The sequence below is a fragment of the Salminus brasiliensis genome, chromosome 1 (genome assembly GCF_030463535.1).
Source record: "Salminus brasiliensis chromosome 1, fSalBra1.hap2, whole genome shotgun sequence".
Classification (NCBI taxonomy): Eukaryota; Metazoa; Chordata; class Actinopteri; order Characiformes; family Bryconidae; genus Salminus; species Salminus brasiliensis.
The window spans coordinates 68071866-68094930 of record NC_132878.1 but is presented as its reverse complement, the minus strand read 5'-3'; the positions used below and the strand labels follow the sequence as shown (position 1 = coordinate 68094930).

General features: G+C 40.1%; 1 protein-coding gene and 2 long non-coding RNA genes across 3 annotated transcripts; all 3 read left to right on the top strand.

The window, feature by feature from the left end:
• Positions 1-1272: 1272 nt before the first annotated feature.
• On the top strand, positions 1273-10771 carry LOC140535378 (AN1-type zinc finger protein 3 homolog). Its single transcript, XM_072656699.1, has 6 exons — positions 1273-1525; positions 6314-6354; positions 7125-7316; positions 8526-8579; positions 8721-8849; positions 9688-10771. The coding sequence occupies exons 1-6, from the start codon at positions 1461-1463 to the stop codon at positions 9840-9842; spliced, it is 636 nt and encodes a 211-aa protein (XP_072512800.1). The 5' UTR covers positions 1273-1460; the 3' UTR covers positions 9843-10771.
• Positions 10772-16696: 5925 nt separating this feature from the next.
• On the top strand, positions 16697-17074 carry LOC140535372 (uncharacterized). The gene is made up of 3 exons (XR_011977536.1): positions 16697-16724; positions 16855-16917; positions 17012-17074. It is a non-coding gene; the product is annotated as an uncharacterized lncRNA (long non-coding RNA).
• A 5525-nt stretch (positions 17075-22599) lies between these two features.
• LOC140535368 (uncharacterized) lies at positions 22600-23065 on the top strand. The gene is made up of 3 exons (XR_011977535.1): positions 22600-22692; positions 22799-22831; positions 23002-23065. It is a non-coding gene; the product is annotated as an uncharacterized lncRNA (long non-coding RNA).

Sequence of the window (23065 nt, the reverse complement as noted above, 5' to 3'; positions counted from 1 at the left end):
TTCCAGTGTTTCCTTTTAATAATCGAGCCTCAGCCTTTTTTTGTGAGTGTAGTAACAGAGGTGAGATTGGTGACAGTCAAAGCCCATCATTTGTTAGCAATGTTAGCTTAGCACATTCTACTTTAAACTAAAGAAGCCCTTCAGATATCAGTTGTTGTGGCTAATTGACAGACCAATACTCTGTGTCATGCCCCAAAAAAAGCAACTCCAGGTCAAAGTAGTTTGTGTCTATGGGAAGAATGTGTGAATAGTGATTTAGAAAAATGTTGCTATTTTACTCTGTCAAGGAAACCACGTTCATCATTTAACCTAACCGTGCAGTGAACACAAACATACACACAGGAACTGGAAGTGAGCACACATGCCCGGAGCAGTGGGCAGCCATTGCTGCTGCACTAAGGGAGCAGAAAGGGTGAAGGGCCTTGCTCAAGGGCCCGACAATGGCAGCTTGCCGAGCCCAGGTATCGAACCCACAACCATGTCAGCAACAAAACAGCCCCAGGCTGTGTCCATAAAACGGATAAATCGGAATCTCCTAATAATCATTCAGATAAACAACATTTATATTACTTAGCTAGTAGATCTGGGAGATCTACACGAGACAGTTAAAATATTCATTTATCTATTTTAAAGTTATGATTGTTAGATATCTTTAATGTTTTCTTTGTAAACTCTTAAGTGAGTAAATCAAAACAAAATGTTCAGTAGCCTCAGTGATTATTAGTTTTAGTTGTTGGTGTGCCAGTATTGATCATATTTAGTGAGAATAACTGAAGTTCTGCACTTATTTCTGCATGTAAACAGTAAAATTACTACTGTTTCTTCTCTATATAGGCCGTTAAAATCCTCTTTATCAGGATTCACTAGCCTTACTGTGCCTACATTCCTCCATGGGATGTAAAAATACACCGTCATTAGAAGTGGTAAAGGAAGAGGAAATCGGCGGTGTCGCCGGTGCCCATCCCTCCTGCCTGAGCAGCTCAAGCCCTTTAAACGAGCTTTGTAGTACTGAAAACTAATACGGCCGCTTCCATTCTCACACACGGGGGGAAGAGTACGCGCTTTCTGTCCACTTTTTAAGCTGGACGTAGATGTATCCTAACTTAACCTAATTAAAGTGTTTTACTTGACTTATTTTAGCACACGAATAAAATTAAGATATGGTTACGAGCATACTTCTATCGCTTGTATTTAATCCATCGTTTGCGCCACCCCCTCCGCGAGGCTGTGGTATATCCCCTCCAGCTGATCGCGTTGATTTCAGTAACTGATTCCCACTCGGGCACCTAAAATCCGGCGGCGTGGTTCTTCGCTTTTACGCGATTCTCTGTTAACCTAGTGCCGCTTTAGCTCGCCGGTGGCTTAGGCTAACGTTTAGGAGGGGATATCTGTACTTATTTTTGTCGTTAATCATCTTTAAGCAGCAGGCCTCAGCTTCATCCTCGGTCTTGCGTGGCTCCATGGAGGACAGTGAGCGCAGCAAAGCGCCGGCTTTACAGCCTCGATGCCCCTGCGGATTCTGGGGGTGAGTTTCTCTCGTTTTTACCTTTTTTTACATGTAAACAAAGCAGGGATTTGGTATGAAAATCGACCGGCTTGAAGCAGTAGCCTTTGCTGTGCCGTCGTGGCCGGATGGGGGTTGGGGGAGATATCTAGCCAGCTGCATTTGGAAGGACAGAAATCTCTCTGTGTGAGTTCAGTCCGCTCCTGCTGGGGCTGTAGCTAATGACTCCCACTGGTAGGGCTTTCAAGCGAAGGCAGAAAATGGCCTGGGTTTAGTTCCCCGAAGTTTCCCCTTAAAATAACTTTGTAGTGTGTAACTCGTAGATATGTTAGCTAGCTAGTTAGATAGCTGGGTGTTAAACAAGTTCAGTAAGTGTGTAAATACTGGATTGGGCTGGGTCTCAGCGAAGTGTTTGGTGTCTTTGGGGCTTGGCGTGAGCTACAGGTACACAAAGCCCATGAGGCAAACCTCACGTTTCCTGTTTTCACAATAAAATGAGTTTCATGTACTTGTTAAACATTTGTAAAAGTTTCAGAATGTATTTCACCCCAATAGAGTCCAACTTTAACCCCATTTTAAATTCACTAGTGTCAGGAAAAGCCTCAGCAAACACACTTTATCCGTCTGGTTAGTATCAGTTCTCAAGGGTGTTTCAGCCCTCACTGCTTTCTGATGAGACTCAGGACTGGGCTGCCCATCAGGACACAGCTCACTTATATACCTTCATCAGCCTTAAAGACACAGTAACAACCACAACATCAGCCTGCTTACTTCCACAGGATTGCACGACCTTAATAAAGGGTCCTTTAGAAATGAACTGGGTACATACACTCACACTGACGTAGGCATTTAAGTAGGGAGGGGAGGGGAGGGGGGTTGTGTAATTTAGTCAAATGACGAATATTGATATTCATGTAAAGGAAATTTTGGAGAAGAAAAGTCTGTTTAAGCAACCATGGGAAGTTCATTCCACGACCTTGTCTTTTGCCGTCAAGTAGGGAGGGGCTGGTCTGTTTTTGGCTCTGTAGGCCAAACACAAGACATGGCTAAACTCTGGGAGAATAAAGACAAGTTGTGCTGCTGCAAGGCAGCACCTGCTTTCAGTCGTCCAGCACCTGACAGGCTGTTTTTCCTTCAGGCTTTTCATGGCGGACAGTCCTCTAAAGGGCTAGATGTCTGGAGGTGTTGGTGGAGAAGCATAGCCTGTCGATACTTTTCAGAGGACTTGCGTTCTTAGAAAGTACTAATCTTGGCTCATGCTCAGCAGGGATCACTTCATTTCCTGTGGGCAATCTGGGTTTGGGCCTGCTGTGTTATATCTACCTTACAGGGCCCTGATCTTGCGTATTAATAATAGTCATTATTTAACATCTGTTTTCTGACCTCTGCTTATTAGGGGTGCGCTAACACCACTTTCTCCATTCTGATATCATTACCCGATTCTTGAGTATTTGTTAATACTGAGTATAACTCTTTCTAAATGAACTGCTCGATTAGGTGTCTACAAATCTTTACAGGCCTTTCCGTGTTTTGTTTTACGGTTAAGATGGGCTTCGTTTTTTTGGTTGGAGCAAACATTCAGCCATTCAGTATGATCGGTTTATGTACTGATTATATTAACCGTTGAACAGCCGTTTTTTAGGTCGGACACCCCTCGGGTTACTGGTTGCAGATTCAATAGCAGGCTGCCGGCTACCGCTTGTCACAAGCATGAAACGCCCCACCAGTATGATGTTTCTGTCCAGAACAGTTTCATGGTGTCAATGTTCTCTGTTGCGGATATGATTCTGTAGTTAAGTGCCAGTATCCACACAGTGTCATGCAGTACTCCACTCTTAGTATAAAGCAGGCAACAGGCTGGGTATGTTACTGTGCCTTTAAGACTGTTACATATGTGATGTCTCACTTAAAAAGCTGTCAAACACTAATTTAAATTTCAGTGTAGTTTAGATGGATATCTGCAAAGGGTTTTTTTCCCCCCCATGACCTTACAAATAACTTGCTCCCCTTGTATGGACTGGGGTGGGAATGTTGCTTTAGGAAACGGCTGGTCTGCCATGAATTGGTTTTGTGTACTGGCCTGTGTTCTTGCATTTTCTGGTAACTTTAAGTGTATCTTATGTCTCAAATGTGTGAAATTACACATTTACAGTGCGCAGCACCCTAAACTCACCCTTAACTGAGTACCACATCAGAATGGCAGTGGGCTAGTTAGGCTGTATGTCCCTCATTTCAGCCTGTTAATGGAGTTCTGGAGAATACTAAAAGTATGTTAACGTCACTTAAATGCCAGCATTTACCTGCCTGTCCTGCAGTGATGGGATACCTGCACACACCTGTGGTCTTAACACCTACTTATGCCCTTTTTAGAAATTTGGAAATGTCACGTTAGCATACACTTAAGCCAAACCACAAACTGCAAGTGTAACATGTAATGAAGGCTAAGACCCCAGCAATTAGCATGGTCCTAACTCACACCCACCTTGAACTGTGTGGAGTTCTCTAATCTCTAATAGACTTGCTTGTGTGGAGTTTGGCACAGTGTTATTTATAAACATGAACCAAAGCATGGATGCAGTTAAGACGTCATGATGGCTTCTTTACTGGTGTCTTGGTTAATCAGTTGTATTTAGGGTACGAGAAAAAATGTAGAAATTTCTTGTTTTAGTCAAGAAATGCCTGTTCAGAAGCAACAAGAGATTTAAAAATGTTCGGACACGGTCACCGGTTTTTCATTGTCACCTTTCTGTTTTTTCCCTAAACAGCAATAAAAAAAAAAACAAACAAACAAAGCCCATTTGGTTTCAAGACTGTGGGCCCCTCCAGCCCTTTCCCACATGCCCACTGTGCTGTCCTGCTGCTTACAATGACCTGAATAGTACACAGTGGGCTTCCAGTTTGTCCTGTTTTGGGTTCAGCTGTGTATGGCTGTTTCGTTCATGTTCCTGGGGTAATAAACACAAACCAAAAGATGGGAGTGTGAGTCAAGCCCAGACTTGTGGTGTTATTTTTAAAAATGCTCCAATATGTCCCCTCCAGCTGGTCGCTGAATTTTAATTTTAAATAGTAGAGTTTTAAAACATGGCCGCTCACACGGTACTGTATGTTTTATACATTTGAACTGGACAATTTTGAAGTAACTTGCGCAGTGTATTGCGTATAGCCAGTTTTAGCTGGCTTATCAAAACCGATCCAGTTAGAAATGGAGAAATGATGACGTTTGTGGACTTGAGAGTTCAGTTGGTGACGTCATCACCTGGATAAACATCCATTGTTTTCCAGATTTCCAGAGGGAGGAGTCTGCCCATGTCTGCTCTGAGTGTGTGTGTGTGTGTGAGTGATATGATGCTCAGTTCAGGATTGTGAAATAAAGGTGTGGGCTGCAACACCCCCCCCCCCCCCCTCTTATTACTCAGCATGTAGGAAGTGAACAGTCCCCCTCTCTGTTTGGTATATAAGTAGGCAGACGTTTACATTTCAGGTGTTGATGTTTAAAGTGTGAATAAACGAATTAATTCCATACAGGAAATAAAATATGTAGAAACTTTATATTACAATATTATGTATTATAAGTATTATGTAGACAAAATACACCAATGTGACACTTTTAAAAACTGCTATCCAAATACTCTTCCATACGGAGTATCTTTTTTTTTTTACTCAATATGCTGCACTCCATTGAATTAAATAAAACTGATTGCAGTCTTGGTAATGAAAAGTGCAGATAATCAGTGCTCTGACTGTATCCACAATACACTCATAAATGCATATTGTGGACCACGATAACAAAATTTATCACAATACGATAAAATAGTCATATTGCCCAGCTCTAGTTAACAGCATTCTGTAGCACAAATAATGTGAAAAATGTTAGCATAGCATAGCCCGAAAGACAATCCTGAGATTCAGTAAGGGACTTTTAACTTGTTTAAACTTTAAAAAACAGACGTCTGTTTTATGGAAGTTGCCCTATCAGTCCGTTTATCTTGTGTTTGTGTGTAGTTACAGATTGCTTCAGTGTTCATAAATGGCTCAGGACTCTGGCCTCAGGCTCACATGTTTGTTTTAGCTCACGTTTCAGATGTACATAACCAAAGGACACTGAATAAAGCCTGAGGTGTCTGTGTGGCATTAGTGCCTCCCAGTGAGCTCACCACACATTTAGACCATGTTTACTTCTACTTGCTGTTGATGAGACTAAAGGCAGGGGTTCCTGTAGCTGTAACTCGTTGGTTTCAGTAAGAGTAGGACCCCTCAACGTCCTTGGTATGTTTAAGTAGCTCAACCTGTTAAGATGGGGAGGGAAATATCTAGAGCTAATGTCAGCTGTAGTAATGCTACAGAATAGAGTTTCTGGATGTCTTTGTCTTCTAGTAAGAGCAGCCTCTAAGATGTTAATCAACCATTGGGAAACCTGTGCTAGCAGAATCTTAAACTCCAAGAGTTGCTAAAAGAAATCGTTTCCAGCACCCTAAGCGAGCAAGAGCAGCAAAATGATGTGTAAAGTGTTTGATGGCCATCATAATTATGAAGCTTTCGTTGTAGAGAAATTCACTGACTTTACAATGTTGGTGATGGGAACCAGGGCTCACCGTGATTATTGCCATTTTGTTTGTCAAACGGCCAAAAAAAGTCTTCTGGTTTAGTTCACTGCCACTGTGAACAATTCTGACCTTCAGTCATCTTATCCATTTAATAATTCAAATAATGATTTGCATTATTGCATTAAATTCTTCTTAGTTCTACTTTAAGTTTTAGAATGAGCATCTGGTTGAAATGTAAAGGGTTTTGTTTTGTTTGTTTCTGCAGATCCAGCAAAACCATGAACCTCTGCTCTAAATGTTTTGCCGGTAAGTTTTCTACAGTTCATCTCTTTCCAAAAGTGAAGAAACTCATGACATGTCTGTGAGAAAGACATGCCATTATGTTGGAACGTAAGCTAATGTGCACATGACCTCATGTTTGTTTTTCTGGTGAAAAAGCCGTGACTCCCTCTCTGACCGTCTGACATGATCTAAAGACTCAGATTGCCTCACTGCCGACTTCAGTATTTTGTTTGTTAAAACACACCCAGTTCAGCGATTGAGGGGTTTAGTAATGAGCTGAGACGTCTGATCAGGTGTCTCTTACTTGCACAATTTTAAAAAGAGGAAAAACTAAAGTCATGATTTAGGTTTAGGTTTTTTTTTTTTTTTTTTTTTTTTTTTTTGGCTTTTTTCCTCACTTATTTGTACCATGCTTTCTAAAGATGCTGATCTCTTTAAGCAAATATTAAGCAATTTATATTCAGACTGACCGTAAATGAACACTTTAAAGGCAGAAGCAGACTTTTAATTTTAAAATAATTCTAAAGTTTTTTAATTAAAAATCCTTTATTTTAGGTATTAAATTACTGCCATTTTAAATTCACAACATTAACATTAATTAATATTCAAGTTTTATCTTGACGTGTAAAAGCAGTGGTGAGTGATAAAAGATCATTCTGCAGCAGCTCTCTACAGTCTAGATGTGTCCTGTTTTGTGTGAAATGGAGGATGTCTTCTCCAGTTCGGTTGAGAGGGGTTTAACAGGTATGTGTCCTATTTTAAAGGCATTTAAGTGTCTTGTGCTCCTCTTTCAGATGTCCAGAAGAAACAGCCGGAGGTTGAATGTACCACAAAGTCTGGTCCAGTGTCTGGAAGTAGCCAGTTGTCTGTCTACAGTAGTGAAGCCAGCAGCAGTAGTGGTAGTAATACAGGCCCGGCTTCACTGGCAGTACCGAAGTGCTCAGAAAAGAACACAACTAAACGGTCTGACCTCGCTTCACAGGAAGGTAAGGGCTTTGGCTCCACCTGCTGGAGATTTAAGGTGGCAACTATGAACATCTGTCCATGCTGAAGACTGTTGGAACAGCACATTGTCACAAACACCCTTCAGATTTTATTTTATAATTTTTTTTTTGCCTAATCAGTCGAATATCTGCAGTTATTCTAAAGCTATGCTTTAAAATCCATTAGCTTTATTACAGCCATTAGCTTTATGCTGATGTGTCAGGCAAATGCTGCTTTCTAGAGTAAGGTAAATTAGCATTACCTTAGCAGGGTTAACACAAAGACTACTTTAGAACGAATAGCAAGTGTTATAGTGTATATATGCTGCTTGTAATGTCATGCTTGGCAGCGCAGACATATTATTTAGTGGTTGCATTTGGTCTTTTAATGCAGACAAGTCTATCATGTAGGGTCTGTGTGCAGAAGCCATTGTTGACCCTTCCAACACCCTATCCCACTTCTCTCCTGAGGCACACAATGCGCAGTGGTCATTTAATCCCAAATCAGCACCCAATCTTCATCACAGAAGACTGAATTATGTTAACTCTGCATCTCCTTTCAAAGTACCTCTCTCCTGAGCTGTGTGGTTGCGGCATTCAGCATATGAGACTAAATCTAAATCACATTTAGTTACATGTTATTTCTTAGTTTCCTTTCACACGGAGAGAAATGCAGAAGATTTGTAGCTAGGCATTTATGGGAACCCCAGTGTTTTTTGTTTTCCTTCAAATATGAACGTGGATAATGGCTGACAAAATGTATCATCTTGTGTTTCCTGTACACAAGGTAGCTGCAAGGTTATAATGGCAGCAGGAATCTGTTTCTCTTTTATTTGGTTCTGTGTTGAAGGACTTTGGATTCAGAGTGGCCTTGTGAGCTGATAACAGCGGACTCTCTGCTTCAGTCTAAACTAATATTTAACTGGTTTGTATAATAAAGGCGAATATCACAAATTTGATCATGTCTCATAGCGGATTGTTGTGTTGTATGTGTTTAGCATTCAGGGTGCAGGGTAATAACCAGGCACTAAATTTACATTTTAAGTGCTCATTAATAAAAGAGCCACTTGCTTAAATTGTTGGCTAGCCATTTGTGTGTTTTTCTGTCTAGAAGTTCTAATGGTGTTTCTTTCTCTCTCTCTCTCTCTCTCTCTCTCTCTCTCTCTCTCTCTCTCTCTCGCCCCCCCCCCCCCCCCCCTTTCTCCACCTCAGGACCATTACACACAGTCCCCCTCAGCACATCTGCTAAACGGCCGTGCGACTCAGGTATACCTCTAGCGCTGAAACGTGGCTGTGCTTGCTGGACCGTTAATCTTTTGTGCCCTTTTATTTTATTATTTATTCTATACTTTTAGTTGACATGTCATGTTCTGACCTCACTCTCACTACTTTGTGTGATCTCTCTAGATGAGGAGTCTGTGAGGAAGAAACCTCGACCTTCTCAAGAGGAGCAAAAACAGAAGAGCCGCCGCCGCTGCTTCCGCTGCCAGAGCAAACTAGAGCTGGTACAGCAGGAGCTGGGCTCATGCCGCTGCGGTGTGTACAGCCCACTGCACTCAAACACAGAATGCAAGCGCTGCTTTTTTCCTGGAACTGAGAAACCTATTCAGAAATTAGTTTCACTGCCTTCAGTGGCTTTCACTTTTCTATTGCCACCTTTCAGAATGTCTGACCAATATGTCAGTTGATGTTGAGGTCTTGTGGTAATATCAATAATCAAACTCTGCCTCCCAGAGACTGGCCAAAATAAATAAATAATTTTCCCCTTTCCTTGGAATGAAGGGATTGACCGTCTCTTCACTCAATGGAGTAGTCGAGCTGTCTGGCAACACGCTAGTTAATACTTATAATAATTATTGTTAATAATATTGTCATGCTGTTGGTCATATTAACGGACACACTGTACAAAGGTGTGTGTTTGTGTTTTTTTGGGGGATGTCTAACATTTTGGTAGTTTTTATCTCTGCTAGCCCTCTCACCAAATATTGTGGCCTGAACCGACTCATTTAAATATCATTTAAAAGCATTATTTTTCTATGAACATTATAAAGCACTTTGTAAATGATGCAGTATAAGTCATATCACCTCCTACACTTCCTGTAGTGTACTACAGTCTGTCAGAATGACTGTGGGTCATATGAACATTATATAGAGCACTTTTTAAATGAAACAGAAGTCATACCCTATTCTATCGCATGGTCATTTTGGCAGATTGAAACCCACCACAGTGTTATATGAACATGTGTGCAGCACTTTAAATTAAACTCATTTTTCTAAGATCAGAACACTACCAGAATCCACTTGAGTAATCTGTGATGGTTGAACCTGCAGTCATTGCAGCTGGTGTGATTTATTTTTCTCTCTGTCTCGGTAGGCTATGTGTTCTGCATGCGGCATCGTCTTCCTGAGCAGCACGACTGTGTGTTCGATCACCAGGGTCGTGGACGGCAGGAAGCCGTGAGGAAAATGGTGAAGCTGGAGCGCAAGGTCGGACGCTCGTGCCAGCGAATAGGGGAGGAGTGTTCCTGAGCCAAAGCCAATGATGTGAAGGTTGGAGTCACTTCTGATCACATCCCATTTATGCGCAGGGAAGTTGACCTGAAATGGTCGGAGAGACTCTGGGATCTAAGTGTGCTTTTAACTGTCTGACTGCACTCAGCATTAACCTGGACTCTGGACTTTAGAGACCGTTTGATCAGTTCTAGTTCTCCACAGGCTGGAGTCTGAAGCATGATATGAAGGCTGGCTGCTCGGTCTTCAGTGGCTTCTCAGGTGTGGGTGGAAGGTTTATCCACAGCCTTCTACTTTCTCCTCAACTCCAACCTCTTCCAAGGTGTGTGTGTGTGTGTGTGTGTGTGTGTGTGTGTGTGTGTGTGTGTGTGTGTGTGTGTGTGTGTGTGTGTGTGTGTGTGTGTGTGTGTGACAGAGAGTGTCTGAAGTTTTGTTGTACATCTTTTGTGTTCCTGGCAGTGGTAGTTAAGACAGTGCTGTTATGAGTGAGTAACTTCTTTAAAAAAAGACCAACCCTGCTTAGCTTGGACTGAGCAGACGCTCCAAGAAGAACAAATTCTTTGAAATCCTCTACACGGACTGCCTCTAATTTACACCCGTCTCTTTCACATGGTCACGTTCACACCTGCTTCTGGAAATTTCACAAAATGGCCATGTTGGAGTTCAGACAGCTGAGGTTGAACAGGCTTGAGTTGGAAGAGGAGCCCTGGGGTCAAGAGTTATTTTTATTTTTAAACTTTTTGTTTGTCTTTTAGGACTTGCTGGAACATAAAGTGTAAAGAAATTAATATTAAACTATCTTGGACTTTTTAATTTAACTGTTTTTTGATTTGCTCATATTCTAGTATAGAATAAGTATAAATTCCTGTATTATTTATCTTTAATATTTGCTTTTCCTTTCTCTTTGTTCTGTAAAAACAAATAAACCAGGATGAAAGTGTGTACAAGTGTTCCTTTTTGCTGAGAAACACACAAGCCAGAAACTGGAAGACTGTTGTTGCTCACTGGTGCCTTCCTGCTGACCACAGATATGTTGATGTTTTGAAATTAAAGAATGAAATCAGGCAGTGATGAGATTTTAGGAACCATACAGTCATCTTTGACCGACATCAGATGTGTAAAACCTTGTAAATTGATCGTTACTCATATGTCAAGTGTGCCAAGTAAAGTGAATAATTGGCCGTTAAAAAATGTGTAGCCAATGTGCTATGAGCTTAAGTGTGTGTCTGAACAGGATACTCCTAAAACAAGACCTTGACAAAGGGACGCTGAGTTAAAATGAAATACTGGTATATACTGAAATAACCTCACAGCAGTTCAAGCTAACACCCACGATCGATCCACACAGTAATGATATTTTGAATTTGATATTCTTTATGTTCTGAAACAATCTCCTAGATCAGCAAGTCTATCGGTTGCATAATTACCCTCATATTTAAAACTGAATAATAATGAATCCGTATCCTCACACAGGATTAATGGTTAATAGTAGATTCACTAATGGTTACAGAGGTTGGTTATCAGAAAATATTGGTGCTCATTGAATGTGTCTCAGTCAAATTTATTATTATTATTATTATAATAGCACAGTGGGTAACTCTAAATGTGGTCAATTATTCCTCGAGTTTGATGGTCACACGTTATATTAATGTTTTCATAAATGAAAAATACAAAATAATGAATATATTAAATCTTACTTTCTCTTTTGATGTAATGATATTAACCCGTTTAGTCATTAGACATACAACAATAAGGCTTAATGCGGTGCAAAGTGAATTCTTTACTTTTAATATTTTCTTTATTTTAATAGTACAATTGAAACGATAAATATAGTTTATTTATGTATTTATTTGTATTTATTATTTATTTTGCTTTGGTGCTTCTTCTGGTAATTCGGAGACGTTTCCTAGTCGTGCAGCTCGACGTAGGAGGAAACGACCCAAGCCGTGCTGTGGCTCAATCTGTGAAATATGAAAATAAAGGTCGGTGAAGCCTGTGACCGTGCTCTGCTGTGTGACCACAAAACTGCTGTGTGTGTGTGTGTGTGTGTGTGTGTGTGTGTGTTGGAAGCAGTTTAGGCGGGAAATTCCTGCCCCAGACATAAAGAATCGTGCCATTATCACAGGTAGTCCGGCAGGTGAACAGACACGCTGCAGAAGCGCTCACCAGCAGCTGGAAGCTTTGCTCATTTCACCGGTAAGTTTAACTTTATTAAACCACAGCTGGTATGAAAACAGCTCTGCTCTCAGTATTCAGTGTGGAGCGCAGGTTTACTGCTGTACAGCACATGACTCGCAGGACTACTACGCCTAATAAACAGCCATGGGAGACAGATCTCACAGATCACAGAGAGAAGATGAATTACTAGGACAAAAGTGAAAGTGCTCTTCACATTTCTTCTTAAATGATGGTGTGAACGTGTTAAACAACAAGACAAAAAGGGGAATTCTTCAATACTTTGGAATTCCTAGTTTTGCGGGACAAGTAGAAGTACATAAATAGCCATTAAAAATGTAAATGTGTAGCTAATGAGCTATGAGCTTAAGTGTGTGTCTGAACAGGATCCTCCTGAAACAGGAGACACTGAGCTCTGAAATAACCTCACAGCAGTTCAAGCTAACGCCCACGAACAGTCCACACAGTAATATTTTAAATTAGTTTCAGAACATAAATAATAAATAATATCAATCTCCTAGATCAATAAGTCTATCGGTTACATAATTACCCTCATATTTATAACTGAATAATAATGAATCAGTGTCATCACACAGGATTAATGGTTAATAGTAGATTCACTATTGGTTACAGAGGTTGGTTATAGAGTGCAGTTATCATAAAATATTGGTGCTCATTGAATGTGTCTCAGTCAAATTTATTATTATTATTATTATTATTATTATTATTATTATAGCGCAGTGGGTAAATCTAAATGTGGTCAATTATTCCTCTTGAGTTTGATGGCCACACATTATATTAATGTTTTCTTAAATCAAAAATACTATATATATATATATATATATACACATTCTATACTACACTATATATATATATATATATATATATACAGTGGGGAAAAAAGTATTTAGTCAGCCACCAATTGTGCAAGTTCTCCCACTTAAAAAGATGAGAGAGGCCTGTAATTGACATCATAGGTAGACCTCTACTATGACAAAATGAGAAAAAAAAATTCTGAAAATCACATTGTCTGATTTTTAAAGAATTTATTTGTAAATAATGGTGGAAAATAAGTATTTGGTCAATAACAAAAGTTCATCTCAATACTTTGTCATATATCCTTTGTTGGCAATGACAGAGGTCAAATGTTTTCTGTAAGTCTTCACAAGGTTGGCACACACCGTTGCTGGTATGTTGGCCCATTCCTCCATGCAGATCTCCTCTAGAGCAGTGATGTTTTGGGGCTTTCGGCGGGCAACACAGACTTTCAACTGGCTAGGCCACTCCAGGACCTTGAAATGCTTCTTACGAAGCCACTCCTTTGTTGCCCTGGCAGTGTGCTTGGGATCATTGTCATGCTGAAAGACCCAGCCACGTTTCATCTTCAATGCCCTTGTTGATGGAAGGAGGTTTGCACTCAAAATCTCACAATACATGAGCCCATTCATTTTTTCATGTCCCTTTGCAGAGAAACAGTTGCCACCCCCATGCTTCACAGTTGGTATGGTGTTCTTTGGATGCAACTCAGCATTCACTCTCCTCCAAACACAGTGAGTTGTGTTTGTACCAAACAGTTCTACTTTGGTTTCATCTGACCATAAGACATTCTCCCAATACTCTTCCGGAACATCCAAATACTCTCTAGCAAACTTCAGACGCGTCCGGATATGTACTGGCTTAAGCAGGGGAACACGTCTGGCACTGCAAGATCTGAGTCCCTGGCAGCGTAGTGTGTTACTGACGGTAGCCTTTGTAATGTTGGTCCCAGCTTTCTGCAGGTCATTCACTAGGTTCCCCCGTGTGGTTCTGGGATTTTTCTTGTGATCATTTTGACCCCACGGGCTGAGATCTTGCATGGAGCCCCTGATCGAGGGAGATTAGCAGTGGTTTTGTAGGTCTCCCATTTTCTCCCACAGTAGATTTCTTCACACCAAGCTGCTTGCCTATTGCAGATTCAGTCTTCCCAGCCTGGTGCAGGTCTACAATTTTGTTTCTGGTGTCCTTCGACAGCTCTTTGGTCTTCACCAGAGTGGAGTTTGGAGTGTGACTGTTTGAGGTTGTGGACAGGTGTCTTTTATACTGTTAACGAGTTCAAACAGGTGCCATTAATACAGGTAATGAGTGGAGGACAGAGAAGCCTCTTAAAGAAGAAGTTACAGGTCTGTGACAGCCAGAAATCTTGCTTGTTTGTAGGTGACCAAAAACTTATTTTCCACCATTATTTACAAATAAGTTCTTTAAAAATCAGATAATGTGATTTTTTGACTTTTCTTTTTCTCATTTTGTCTCTCATAGTAGAGGTCTACCTATGATGTCAATTACAGGCATCTCTCATTTTTTTAAGTGGGAGAACTTGCACAATTGGTGACTGACTAAATACTTTTTTTCCCCACTGTATATATATACTCAGATAGCAATCAGCCACTGAGTAGATGTTAAACCTACGATAACTTTACAAAATTGAAATACATTTGCTGAACAAAATTTGAATATATAAAAACATTTATAAATACAAATTATTTTAAAGCACCTCGCTAGTGCAAAATGTGCAAAACTGTCAGCGCTAAGGGGATGTAATATGATCAAAATCACAATCACATGCTGAACTACATAAAATATCCGTGTTATATTTTACCCTGCATGAGGTTGTTCCTAACCCTGTATTAATTTTCATGGCGTAATCAGTAGGTGCAGCACTTGTCCAGCGACCTGTTTCACTTAAGGAATCTGGTGCACAGCAGAGCCTGTAGCACATTCAAGGCCAGAAAGTAATTACTGTATTAAAAAGTTTATCCTAAAAGCTTGGCAATGTAAAAGGCTAAAAAATTCCACCACACTGAAGTCGGATATCATTATAACATAATGTTACCTAGCTAGTTCAGTTTTTTTCATGATAATAGAGTCGTTACGATGCTAACATCTGTAGCGCAACTGGCCGTGTAGCAATGCTAATGCTACGGAAGTGATGCTAACACCGTGGTACTGATGCTGGGCAAGGCCGGCAGCCGTCGTGCTCCTATTGCCAGTAGCTATGTAGAGTCAACATGATATGTATGTTTTTGCACTACTTCCCTTTATAATTATATTTCAATCTAAGAGGCTCAACCTCAGCTTATCTATGATCATATCTCCTCCCAGCAGTTCATGTACTTGTTAGTGGCAAAATGTGGTCCTCAGACGGTCATTACTAGAAAATGTCTTATGTAACAAAATCCATCAGTCAGTCACTCACTCACTCTACCAGTCAGTAAGCGAAATTTCCTCCAGGCAGTTACTAAGCAAATACACTATACTTTGTACGTATCACATTAACTGCTGAGATGAGTGGGTCAGAAGCCTGAATCTTAGAAACAGTGGTCCTGTGGTCAGAAATTGACCACTAATAAATAAGGTAGATGGGGGCTGGTAAACTGTGCAGCAACAGATTAGCCACAATCTGTAACTGAGCACCTACACAGTGGAGCTATGAGGTGCCAGGTAGTGAGCTAGAGGGTAGGTGTTTCTAATAAAGCAGCAGAAAACCTGGGTGCCAAGCAGTGAATTGCATGTGAAAATATTTATAAAAATATAAAACTTTAGAAGAAAATATTGGTTTTATGGTAAGTGTTGAAGTACTCAATTCAAAACTCAAATCAGTACTATCAGTACATGATGTAATTGATCATGTTTATGACCGTGAATATCATCATATTACACAGCCTTGTTTGATAAAATACTGTGTGCTGTCATTCTATATGTGGTGCTGGCAGTGAGTTTTAATTTTTTTTTCTAACAGGAATCATGCAGACATCCGAGGCTAAGCACTTTGTGGAGAAACACAAAGTCAGAATCATAAATGGCATAAGACAAGTAAAACCTTTGGTTGATTTTCTGAGCCAACCCAGAGACAATCAGCGAAGCATTCTATTAAACGAAATGGCCAGCACGATCTGTGCACAGCAGACGAACGAGGGTCAAATGCGTGAACTCTATAGACATCTGAACTCCACCAGAGGATTTGAGTTGACACTGCAATGGCTAAAGAAGAACGAGCCTGATTTGATGGAGGATTTGGGTAAGTCTGTTTGTTTGGCTTCCAAAAACACACCAAACACACACAAAAGCCCTCCACCCCCATCAGATTCTGCAAACCCAGCCCCCATAATTGTTTATGACAGTTGTCATGTGTGACGTCACAGGATGAGTATCATATTTTTTGGAAAAAAAAAGAAAATGTAAGCAATGTCAAGAAATGTGCTGGCAAGCAGTCGGCACAACATGGTAATGGTAAGCTATTAAAAATCTCTGTTTGAAAGATTAGAAGAGGGAGCTGGTGAAATTCTCGCAGCATCATTAAGCACGAAAGGTAAATCTCAGAGTAGTCCGCTGAGTACCGTTACATTTTTTAATAGCACTTAGGAGTTTTACCAAAATCAGAATGTAAGCTATGTAAGCTAAGCTAAAGTGTGAAAGTGGCAATAAAAAACACTAAGAGCATGAGCAACAAACACTGGAAGGAGTCAAGACTCAAAACGAGGACCTGTCCACCCCTAATTAACAAGAGCAATAGGAACTATGGAAAAATATATGGCAAAATATTTATTTCCATTTTTGACCATTTAACATTTTATTTTGTGTCTACAAGCTGATGGAGGTTGGGGGACTTGTGTAATTGTTGTGAAATTATTAATTTACTGTTTACTTCAACAGAGAACAACAGTGATTCAGACCATGATTCACCTGCAAGTAAGTTACTGTAATGCCTGTTACACTTTCAGTTTATCATAAATCTCTGTCACTTAGAGTTTACCAAGCTGTTCATTTTTTTGAAAAGAAAAAATATATATATTTCCCCCATTCTGTTCTGCACACATAGGAAAGAAACTTAGAAGATGTGTAAAAAGTGTAGATGAAGCAGACAGTTACTCACATAAATCTGGTAAGTCTTTTATTTATTGAAAGATATGGATGTGTTTAACTAGCTGTCCCTCAACAGAATCTGCTAACAGCAGTTTTGTTTTAACCTTAAACAGATCTCATGGCTTGGTCCTTTCCCAAGTTGGAAGAATGGGTCTCCGATCCTAAAAACAGCCAAACCCTGATTGAGAAACTGAAAAACAAACTTGCTGAAGGAGAAATGGAGGATCTGGAAAAACAGCTGCAGAATAAGAAAGTGAAAACACGTTTATGTTTCAGTGCTGAGGATGTTAAGACAATTAACAGCAACCGAAAACTTCAGTCATTTTTTGATGCTAGCCGCAATGCAAAATTCCCTGATCTCGCAGTAAAGTTATTTTTTGGCAACAAAGACAGGAGAACAGATGAATCCATGCCAGAGATAGGTAGCTATGACGATGATGTGTTCAGTGACAAGACTGTAGATTTAAACAGCAGTGGTTATGGATCATTGTGCAGCTCAAGTTTTAATAGCAATCAGCCTATTCACAGCAGGGATTCTTTGGATCAGTCTAATGCTCTACCTAATGTGCAAGAAACAACTGTGAGTAAGCCCGGAAACATAAATGTGCCATCTGAATCTGAGCAGAGACTTTTGGCTACAGCTTTTCCAAAGCAATCACAACATGAGAGAGAAGACTGTACACCAAGACAGGACACCACAATGGAGCTCCCTGCTGAATTTTGTCAAGATGGATCTCTTGACCAAATGCAGAAGGAAGACAAAGATAATGCACCTTTGGAGGAAGACATGGAAGCACAGGAGACAGTATGTGAGGTAAATATGCAGGCTTTTGGAGGATCTTTCACTGACAAGTTGTGTGAGCCATTCATGAACAAGTCACGTGCAGCAGAGACAATACCACCCACATTTCACTGTTTTCCAGCAGATGATCGCATATTAAGTATGGTCCCACAAGCTGCCTCAGAGAACTTTGAATCTCACCCCGTTACACTGCTTGACAAGTCCGTTTTGCCCTCTCAAAAGCCAAATCTTTTAGAGCAAACAGAAAATCTTAGTACTGACCTTTGCCAAAAGCCTGGTGGAGAGGCTGATACACAACTAGAGCAGCATTTGAACGTGCGGCAGATTCCACTGAACATGCAGTCTGACCCAAAAATGGCCAACAAAGAACCTGTTGTAGAGCCTGGCCAGACAAGTGTGGCAGTAGATGGTCTAATGCAGATGAACCATGATCTACAGTTTGAAGTCATGGGTGAGGCATCACAAAAAAAACACAGGGGCGCCAGTATTTCAAAGCAAGAGCTCTCTGCTGCCCACTACCAAAATGGATCACCTATCCAAATGCAGCATGAAGACAGAGATGGCACACCATTAGAGGAAGCCACAGAGACACAGGAGACTGTGTGTGAACCACACACATCACCTCAGAATCCAGTTGCTCCTAAACAAGCAGAAGATCTACAAGCTGCCCCTTGTCGAGAGCCTGATTGCAAAGATGACACACCAATGGAGAAAACTTTAGATATGCAGGAGAGTGAATCCTACACACTCTTTGACTCAAACCGAAACAGGAGTTGGTTGTGTTCAGCTGAACCTCTTCAGTCTATTGCATGCAGTGTGGCAGCAGAGAATCCTATGCAAAGTGAAAGCCAAAATTCTCAGGAGGCGAGCAAATCTCGCCCCGTTACACTGCTTGACAAGAGTGTTTTGCCCTCTCAAAAGCCAGATCTTCTAGAGAAAACAAAAAATCTTAGTACTGACCTTTGCCAAAGGCCTGGTGGAGAGGCTGATACACAACTAGAGCAGCATTTGAATGTGCGGCAGATTCCATTGAACATGCAGTCTGACCCAAAAATGGCCAACAAAGAGCCTGGCCAGACAAGTGTGGCAGTAGATGGTCTAATGCAGATGAACCATGATCTACAGTTTGAAGGCATGGGTGAGGCATCACAAAAAAAACACAGGGGCGCCAGTATTTCAAAGCAAGAGCTCTCTGCTGCCCACTACCAAAATGGATCACCTATCCAAATGCTGCATGAAGACAGAGATGCCACACCATTAGAGAAAGCCACAGAGACACAGAAACCACACACATCACCTCAGAATCCAGTTGCTCCTAAACAAGCAGAAGATCTACAAGCTGTCCCTTGTCAAGAGCCTGATTGCAAAGATGACACACCAATGGAGAAAACTTTAGACATGCAGGAGAGTGAATCCTACACACTCTTTGACTCAAACCGAAACAGGAGTTGGTTGTGTTCAGCTGAACCTCTTCAGTCTATTGCATGCAGTGTGGCAGCAGAGAATCCTATGCAAAGTGAAATCCAAAATTCTCCTCAGGAGGCAAGCGAATCTCACCCCGTTACACTGCTTGACAAGACCGTTCTTCTAGAGCAAACAAAAAGTCTTAGTACTAATAATGGAGATTATGATACTCTATTAGAGCAGCCTTTTGACAGGCAGGAGACTGAACTAAAGACTCAGTATGACTCCGACTTGGTCAGACATGATCCTGGCCATCTGGGCATGGAAGCAGGGAGCTTAATGTCAAAATGTATAGATATGCACACTAATGTGAAAAGGGACACTGGTGCCTTAATGCTGAATAAGGATACAGACACACCACCTCTAGAACAAACTGTGAATGCTATCCATACTCCTCAAGAAAACAATGTAAGGTCTGTAGGGTTTTTTGGGACAGAACAAAATAAGAAAGATGGACCATCAAACAGCACTATTGGAGATTTTCCTGTGGAAATGAATGACCAAATTGTGTTATCCAGTAATAGACAATGGCAACCTGGTGTTTGTAGTACATATTCAAGTGATTTAACAAAAACTGCTGCAAAAGCCAAAAGGAAAGAACAGCGAAACCAGAAAGAGCGAAGCATAAGAAATGAACAACGCAGGCTCCTGTATGAGTGGGCAAAGAAACAGTGTGGCAGTGAGGGAGATGTAGAGAAAGTGTTTGACTCCATCTCCATCATAAACCAAGCAGAGCACAAGGAGTACCCATGTTTTGTTGCAGAAGATGTCATGATCTATACAGACCCAAAAACTAAAGACAAGCAAATCATTATCACTGATGAGAAAAACAATGCTGCCAAGAAATTCCTTCCAAAGGAGACTAGAACTTTACTCAATTATAAAATGTGGGTGTGCGGTATTGAAAAAGCAGTACTTATAAACCAGAAAGAAATGGTGATTGAATACCAGTCTTTTGAGGCAGCTATAGATCGCTGTAAAAAGCTAGTTTTGGAAGCCTTTGCCCCTGCTCTAGCAGTGTTTAAAAACATCCAGAGACAAGAGAGGTTATACTCCCTCAATGAACATCACTAACGCTTCCTACAAAGAAAACCTGTACTGTAGTTCAAATAGTTTACCAATGGTTCAGTCATTTCATTTCTTCCTTTCTTCCTTATTATTTTGTTTATGTATCTTCTCAATTTATTGCACATTGCATTTTAATGTAAATGTTAAATGTTTATCTTAGCAGATAAAAGTTGTTACCAAATTGTAATGGCTAGTTCTTTTGATGTGAGTGTTTTTTTCCAACCGGTAAATTTATCACACAAACATTGCCATGGATGGATGCCAGCTTGGTGACATGGTCTCAGTAACTTCTGTCTAATAATATTGGCTAATGCTGAACCACCCACTTTTTTGCATTTTTACTGACTTTGAACTTTCAAGTGCAGTTTATTTGTGGTAAACATGCTTATGAGGACTGTATGAATGTGTAATTCTTGCTTTAACATGTTTTGGTTTTGCATGTTTTCTTTCAGTTTCATTTGTATAAAACAAAAAAAAAAGATGCATGGAGTAAATCTGTTTGATGTTCAAGCCAAGAAACAAACAAACAAGAAATCAATCAATATTTACTTGTGTCAGAACTAGAAAACATAATTTTGCCATAATTTTGATTCATAATAAACTGAGCCGGAGAAAACACTTCAAGAATTTTCCTAAACATAGATTGGAAACATTTGTTGATTTGTCAGGTTTCATAACCAAATATGTGCTACAATTTACATATACAGTTTGCTAGAATAAAAATGATTAAAAGTATTTTGGAATACATTTATGTAGTATTTGAAGATGTCATAGAAATATTAAGTATGTGACATTGATTGGGGCAAGAAATTGATTGGCTTTCTCGCATGGTGCTTTTGAGTTCCTTCATCTTTCTAATGAGTAATTAAGACTTGTAGCTTTAGATAGTCCATTTAGTTTTTGAGGGATCAGCCAGATTTGCAGTTTTCATGTTAAACTGAGCTAGTTTCAAATAGCAGCTGTCTGTGAAAATTGTCAGTTTGCAGACAGCAAAACATTAGAATGCAGACTGCAGAAAATGAAAACAAACTGCATCATACAGGAGCTGGAAATCTACGGAATGACAGGCAAGTGCAGTAGAGAATAAAGTCTGAAGTCTAAGGTTTCATAGAGAGGAGACTTGTAGCAGCAGAATTTGTACAGGTTGTAAAGTCACACTTCCCAAAAAAAAAAAAAACCTCTGAAACTCTTAACATCTGAAATGTACAAATATAAGTTTAATGTAATATTTCTATAAATGCATATTTAATAAAAGACCATGACCACTATACATACACTATACATTACTGTACATACATTCATTTATATTGTTGCTGTCACACAGAAACCTTGGATTTTGGAGTGTTTCTATTGGTTCATTTGTCATGAATGTTTGACACATTGTCAAGTCAAGTCAAGTTAAGTGGGTTTTTTTGTCATTTCAACTACATACAGAATACACAGTGAAACGAAACAGCGTTCCTCCAGGACCATGGTGCAACATAGAGACAGTGCATACAGAACACAAGTGCAATAAATAACAAGTAACAAGTTGTTATTGTACAGTTTATGTTAAAAGGTAAAACACAATGTGCATATATATCATATATATCAGAATGAACATTTAGGCTAGTTTTAGCATCCAGTAGGTGGGTTTTCACCTCTCCATGGGCTGGATGTTGTTTGTTGCACCTGGCAACCCTGAGTCCTAGGGATGGCAAATAATTATAATTGATTCTCCAGAGATGCTCTGGGTATCACAGGTAGTCCGGCAGGTGAACAGACACGCTGCAGAAGCGCTCATCAGCACCTGGAAGCTTTGCTCATTTCACCGGTAAGTTTAACTTTATTAAACCACAGCTGGTATGAAAACAGCTCTGCTCTCAGTATTCAGTGTGGAGCGCAGGTTTACTGCTGTACAGCACATGACTCGCAGGACTACTACGCCTAATAAACAGCCATGGAAGACAGATCTCACAGATCACAGAGAGAAGATGAATTACTAGGACAAAAGTGAAAGTGCTCTTTGCATTTCCTCTTAAATGATTAGAACACTTTATGTACAGCAGGGGTCATTTTGTGAAAAGCTGAAACAAACTTGTACCAGAAAATGATTTTCATTTTAAACTAGTCATTAACCAACTTTCCTCTAGGCAGTTACTAAGCAAATGTACAATATTTTGTAGTGTTTTTGTCTAACAGGAATCATGCAGACATCCGAGGCTAAGCACTTTTTGGAGAAACACAGAGTCAGAATCATAAATGGCGTAAGACATGTAAAAACTTTGGTTGATTTTCTGAGCCAACCCAGAGACAATCAGCAAAGCATTCTAACAAACGAAATGGCCAGCACGATCTGTGCACAGCAGACGAACGAGGGTCAAATGCGTGAACTCTATAGACATCTGAACTCCACCAGAGGATTTGAGTTGACACTGCAATGGCTAAAGAAGAACGAGCCTGATTTGATGGAGGATTTGGGTCTGTTCATCTATAACAGCACAATGATCTTCTCAATATTTCCATTTCTATTTCCAGCTATATAATAATAATGTATTCATAATTTTGTCTGAAAATATTTTTATAGAAAAGAGGAAGACAGACAGTGAAGAACCGGCTCGTGAGTTAAACGTTTTGATTATTATTTATTTAGATCTCTGTAATGTAAATACTATTTTCAATCATTAATAATCATTTAATCTTCCTCTCCTTTACACTCTCTCTCTCTCTCTCTCTCTCTCTCTCTCACACACACACACACACACATATATATATATATATACCACACAGGAAAGAGGTTGAAATGCTCTGAAAAAGATGAAGATGAAACAGACAGTCCCTTACGTAAACCTAG

What these genes read in the sequence shown, in the direction of transcription:
- LOC140535378 (XM_072656699.1), top strand. Translation starts at nt 1,461, where the DNA reads ATGGAGGACAGTGAGCGCAGCAAAGCGCCGGCTTTACAGCCTCGATGC. An exon ending in CTGCTCTAAATGTTTTGCCG is followed by an intron (nt 6,355 to 7,124) that starts GTAAGTTTTCTA and finishes CTCCTCTTTCAG; the next exon opens with ATGTCCAGAAGAAACAGCCG. An exon ending in TGACCTCGCTTCACAGGAAG is followed by an intron (nt 7,317 to 8,525) that starts GTAAGGGCTTTG and finishes TCTCCACCTCAG; the next exon opens with GACCATTACACACAGTCCCC.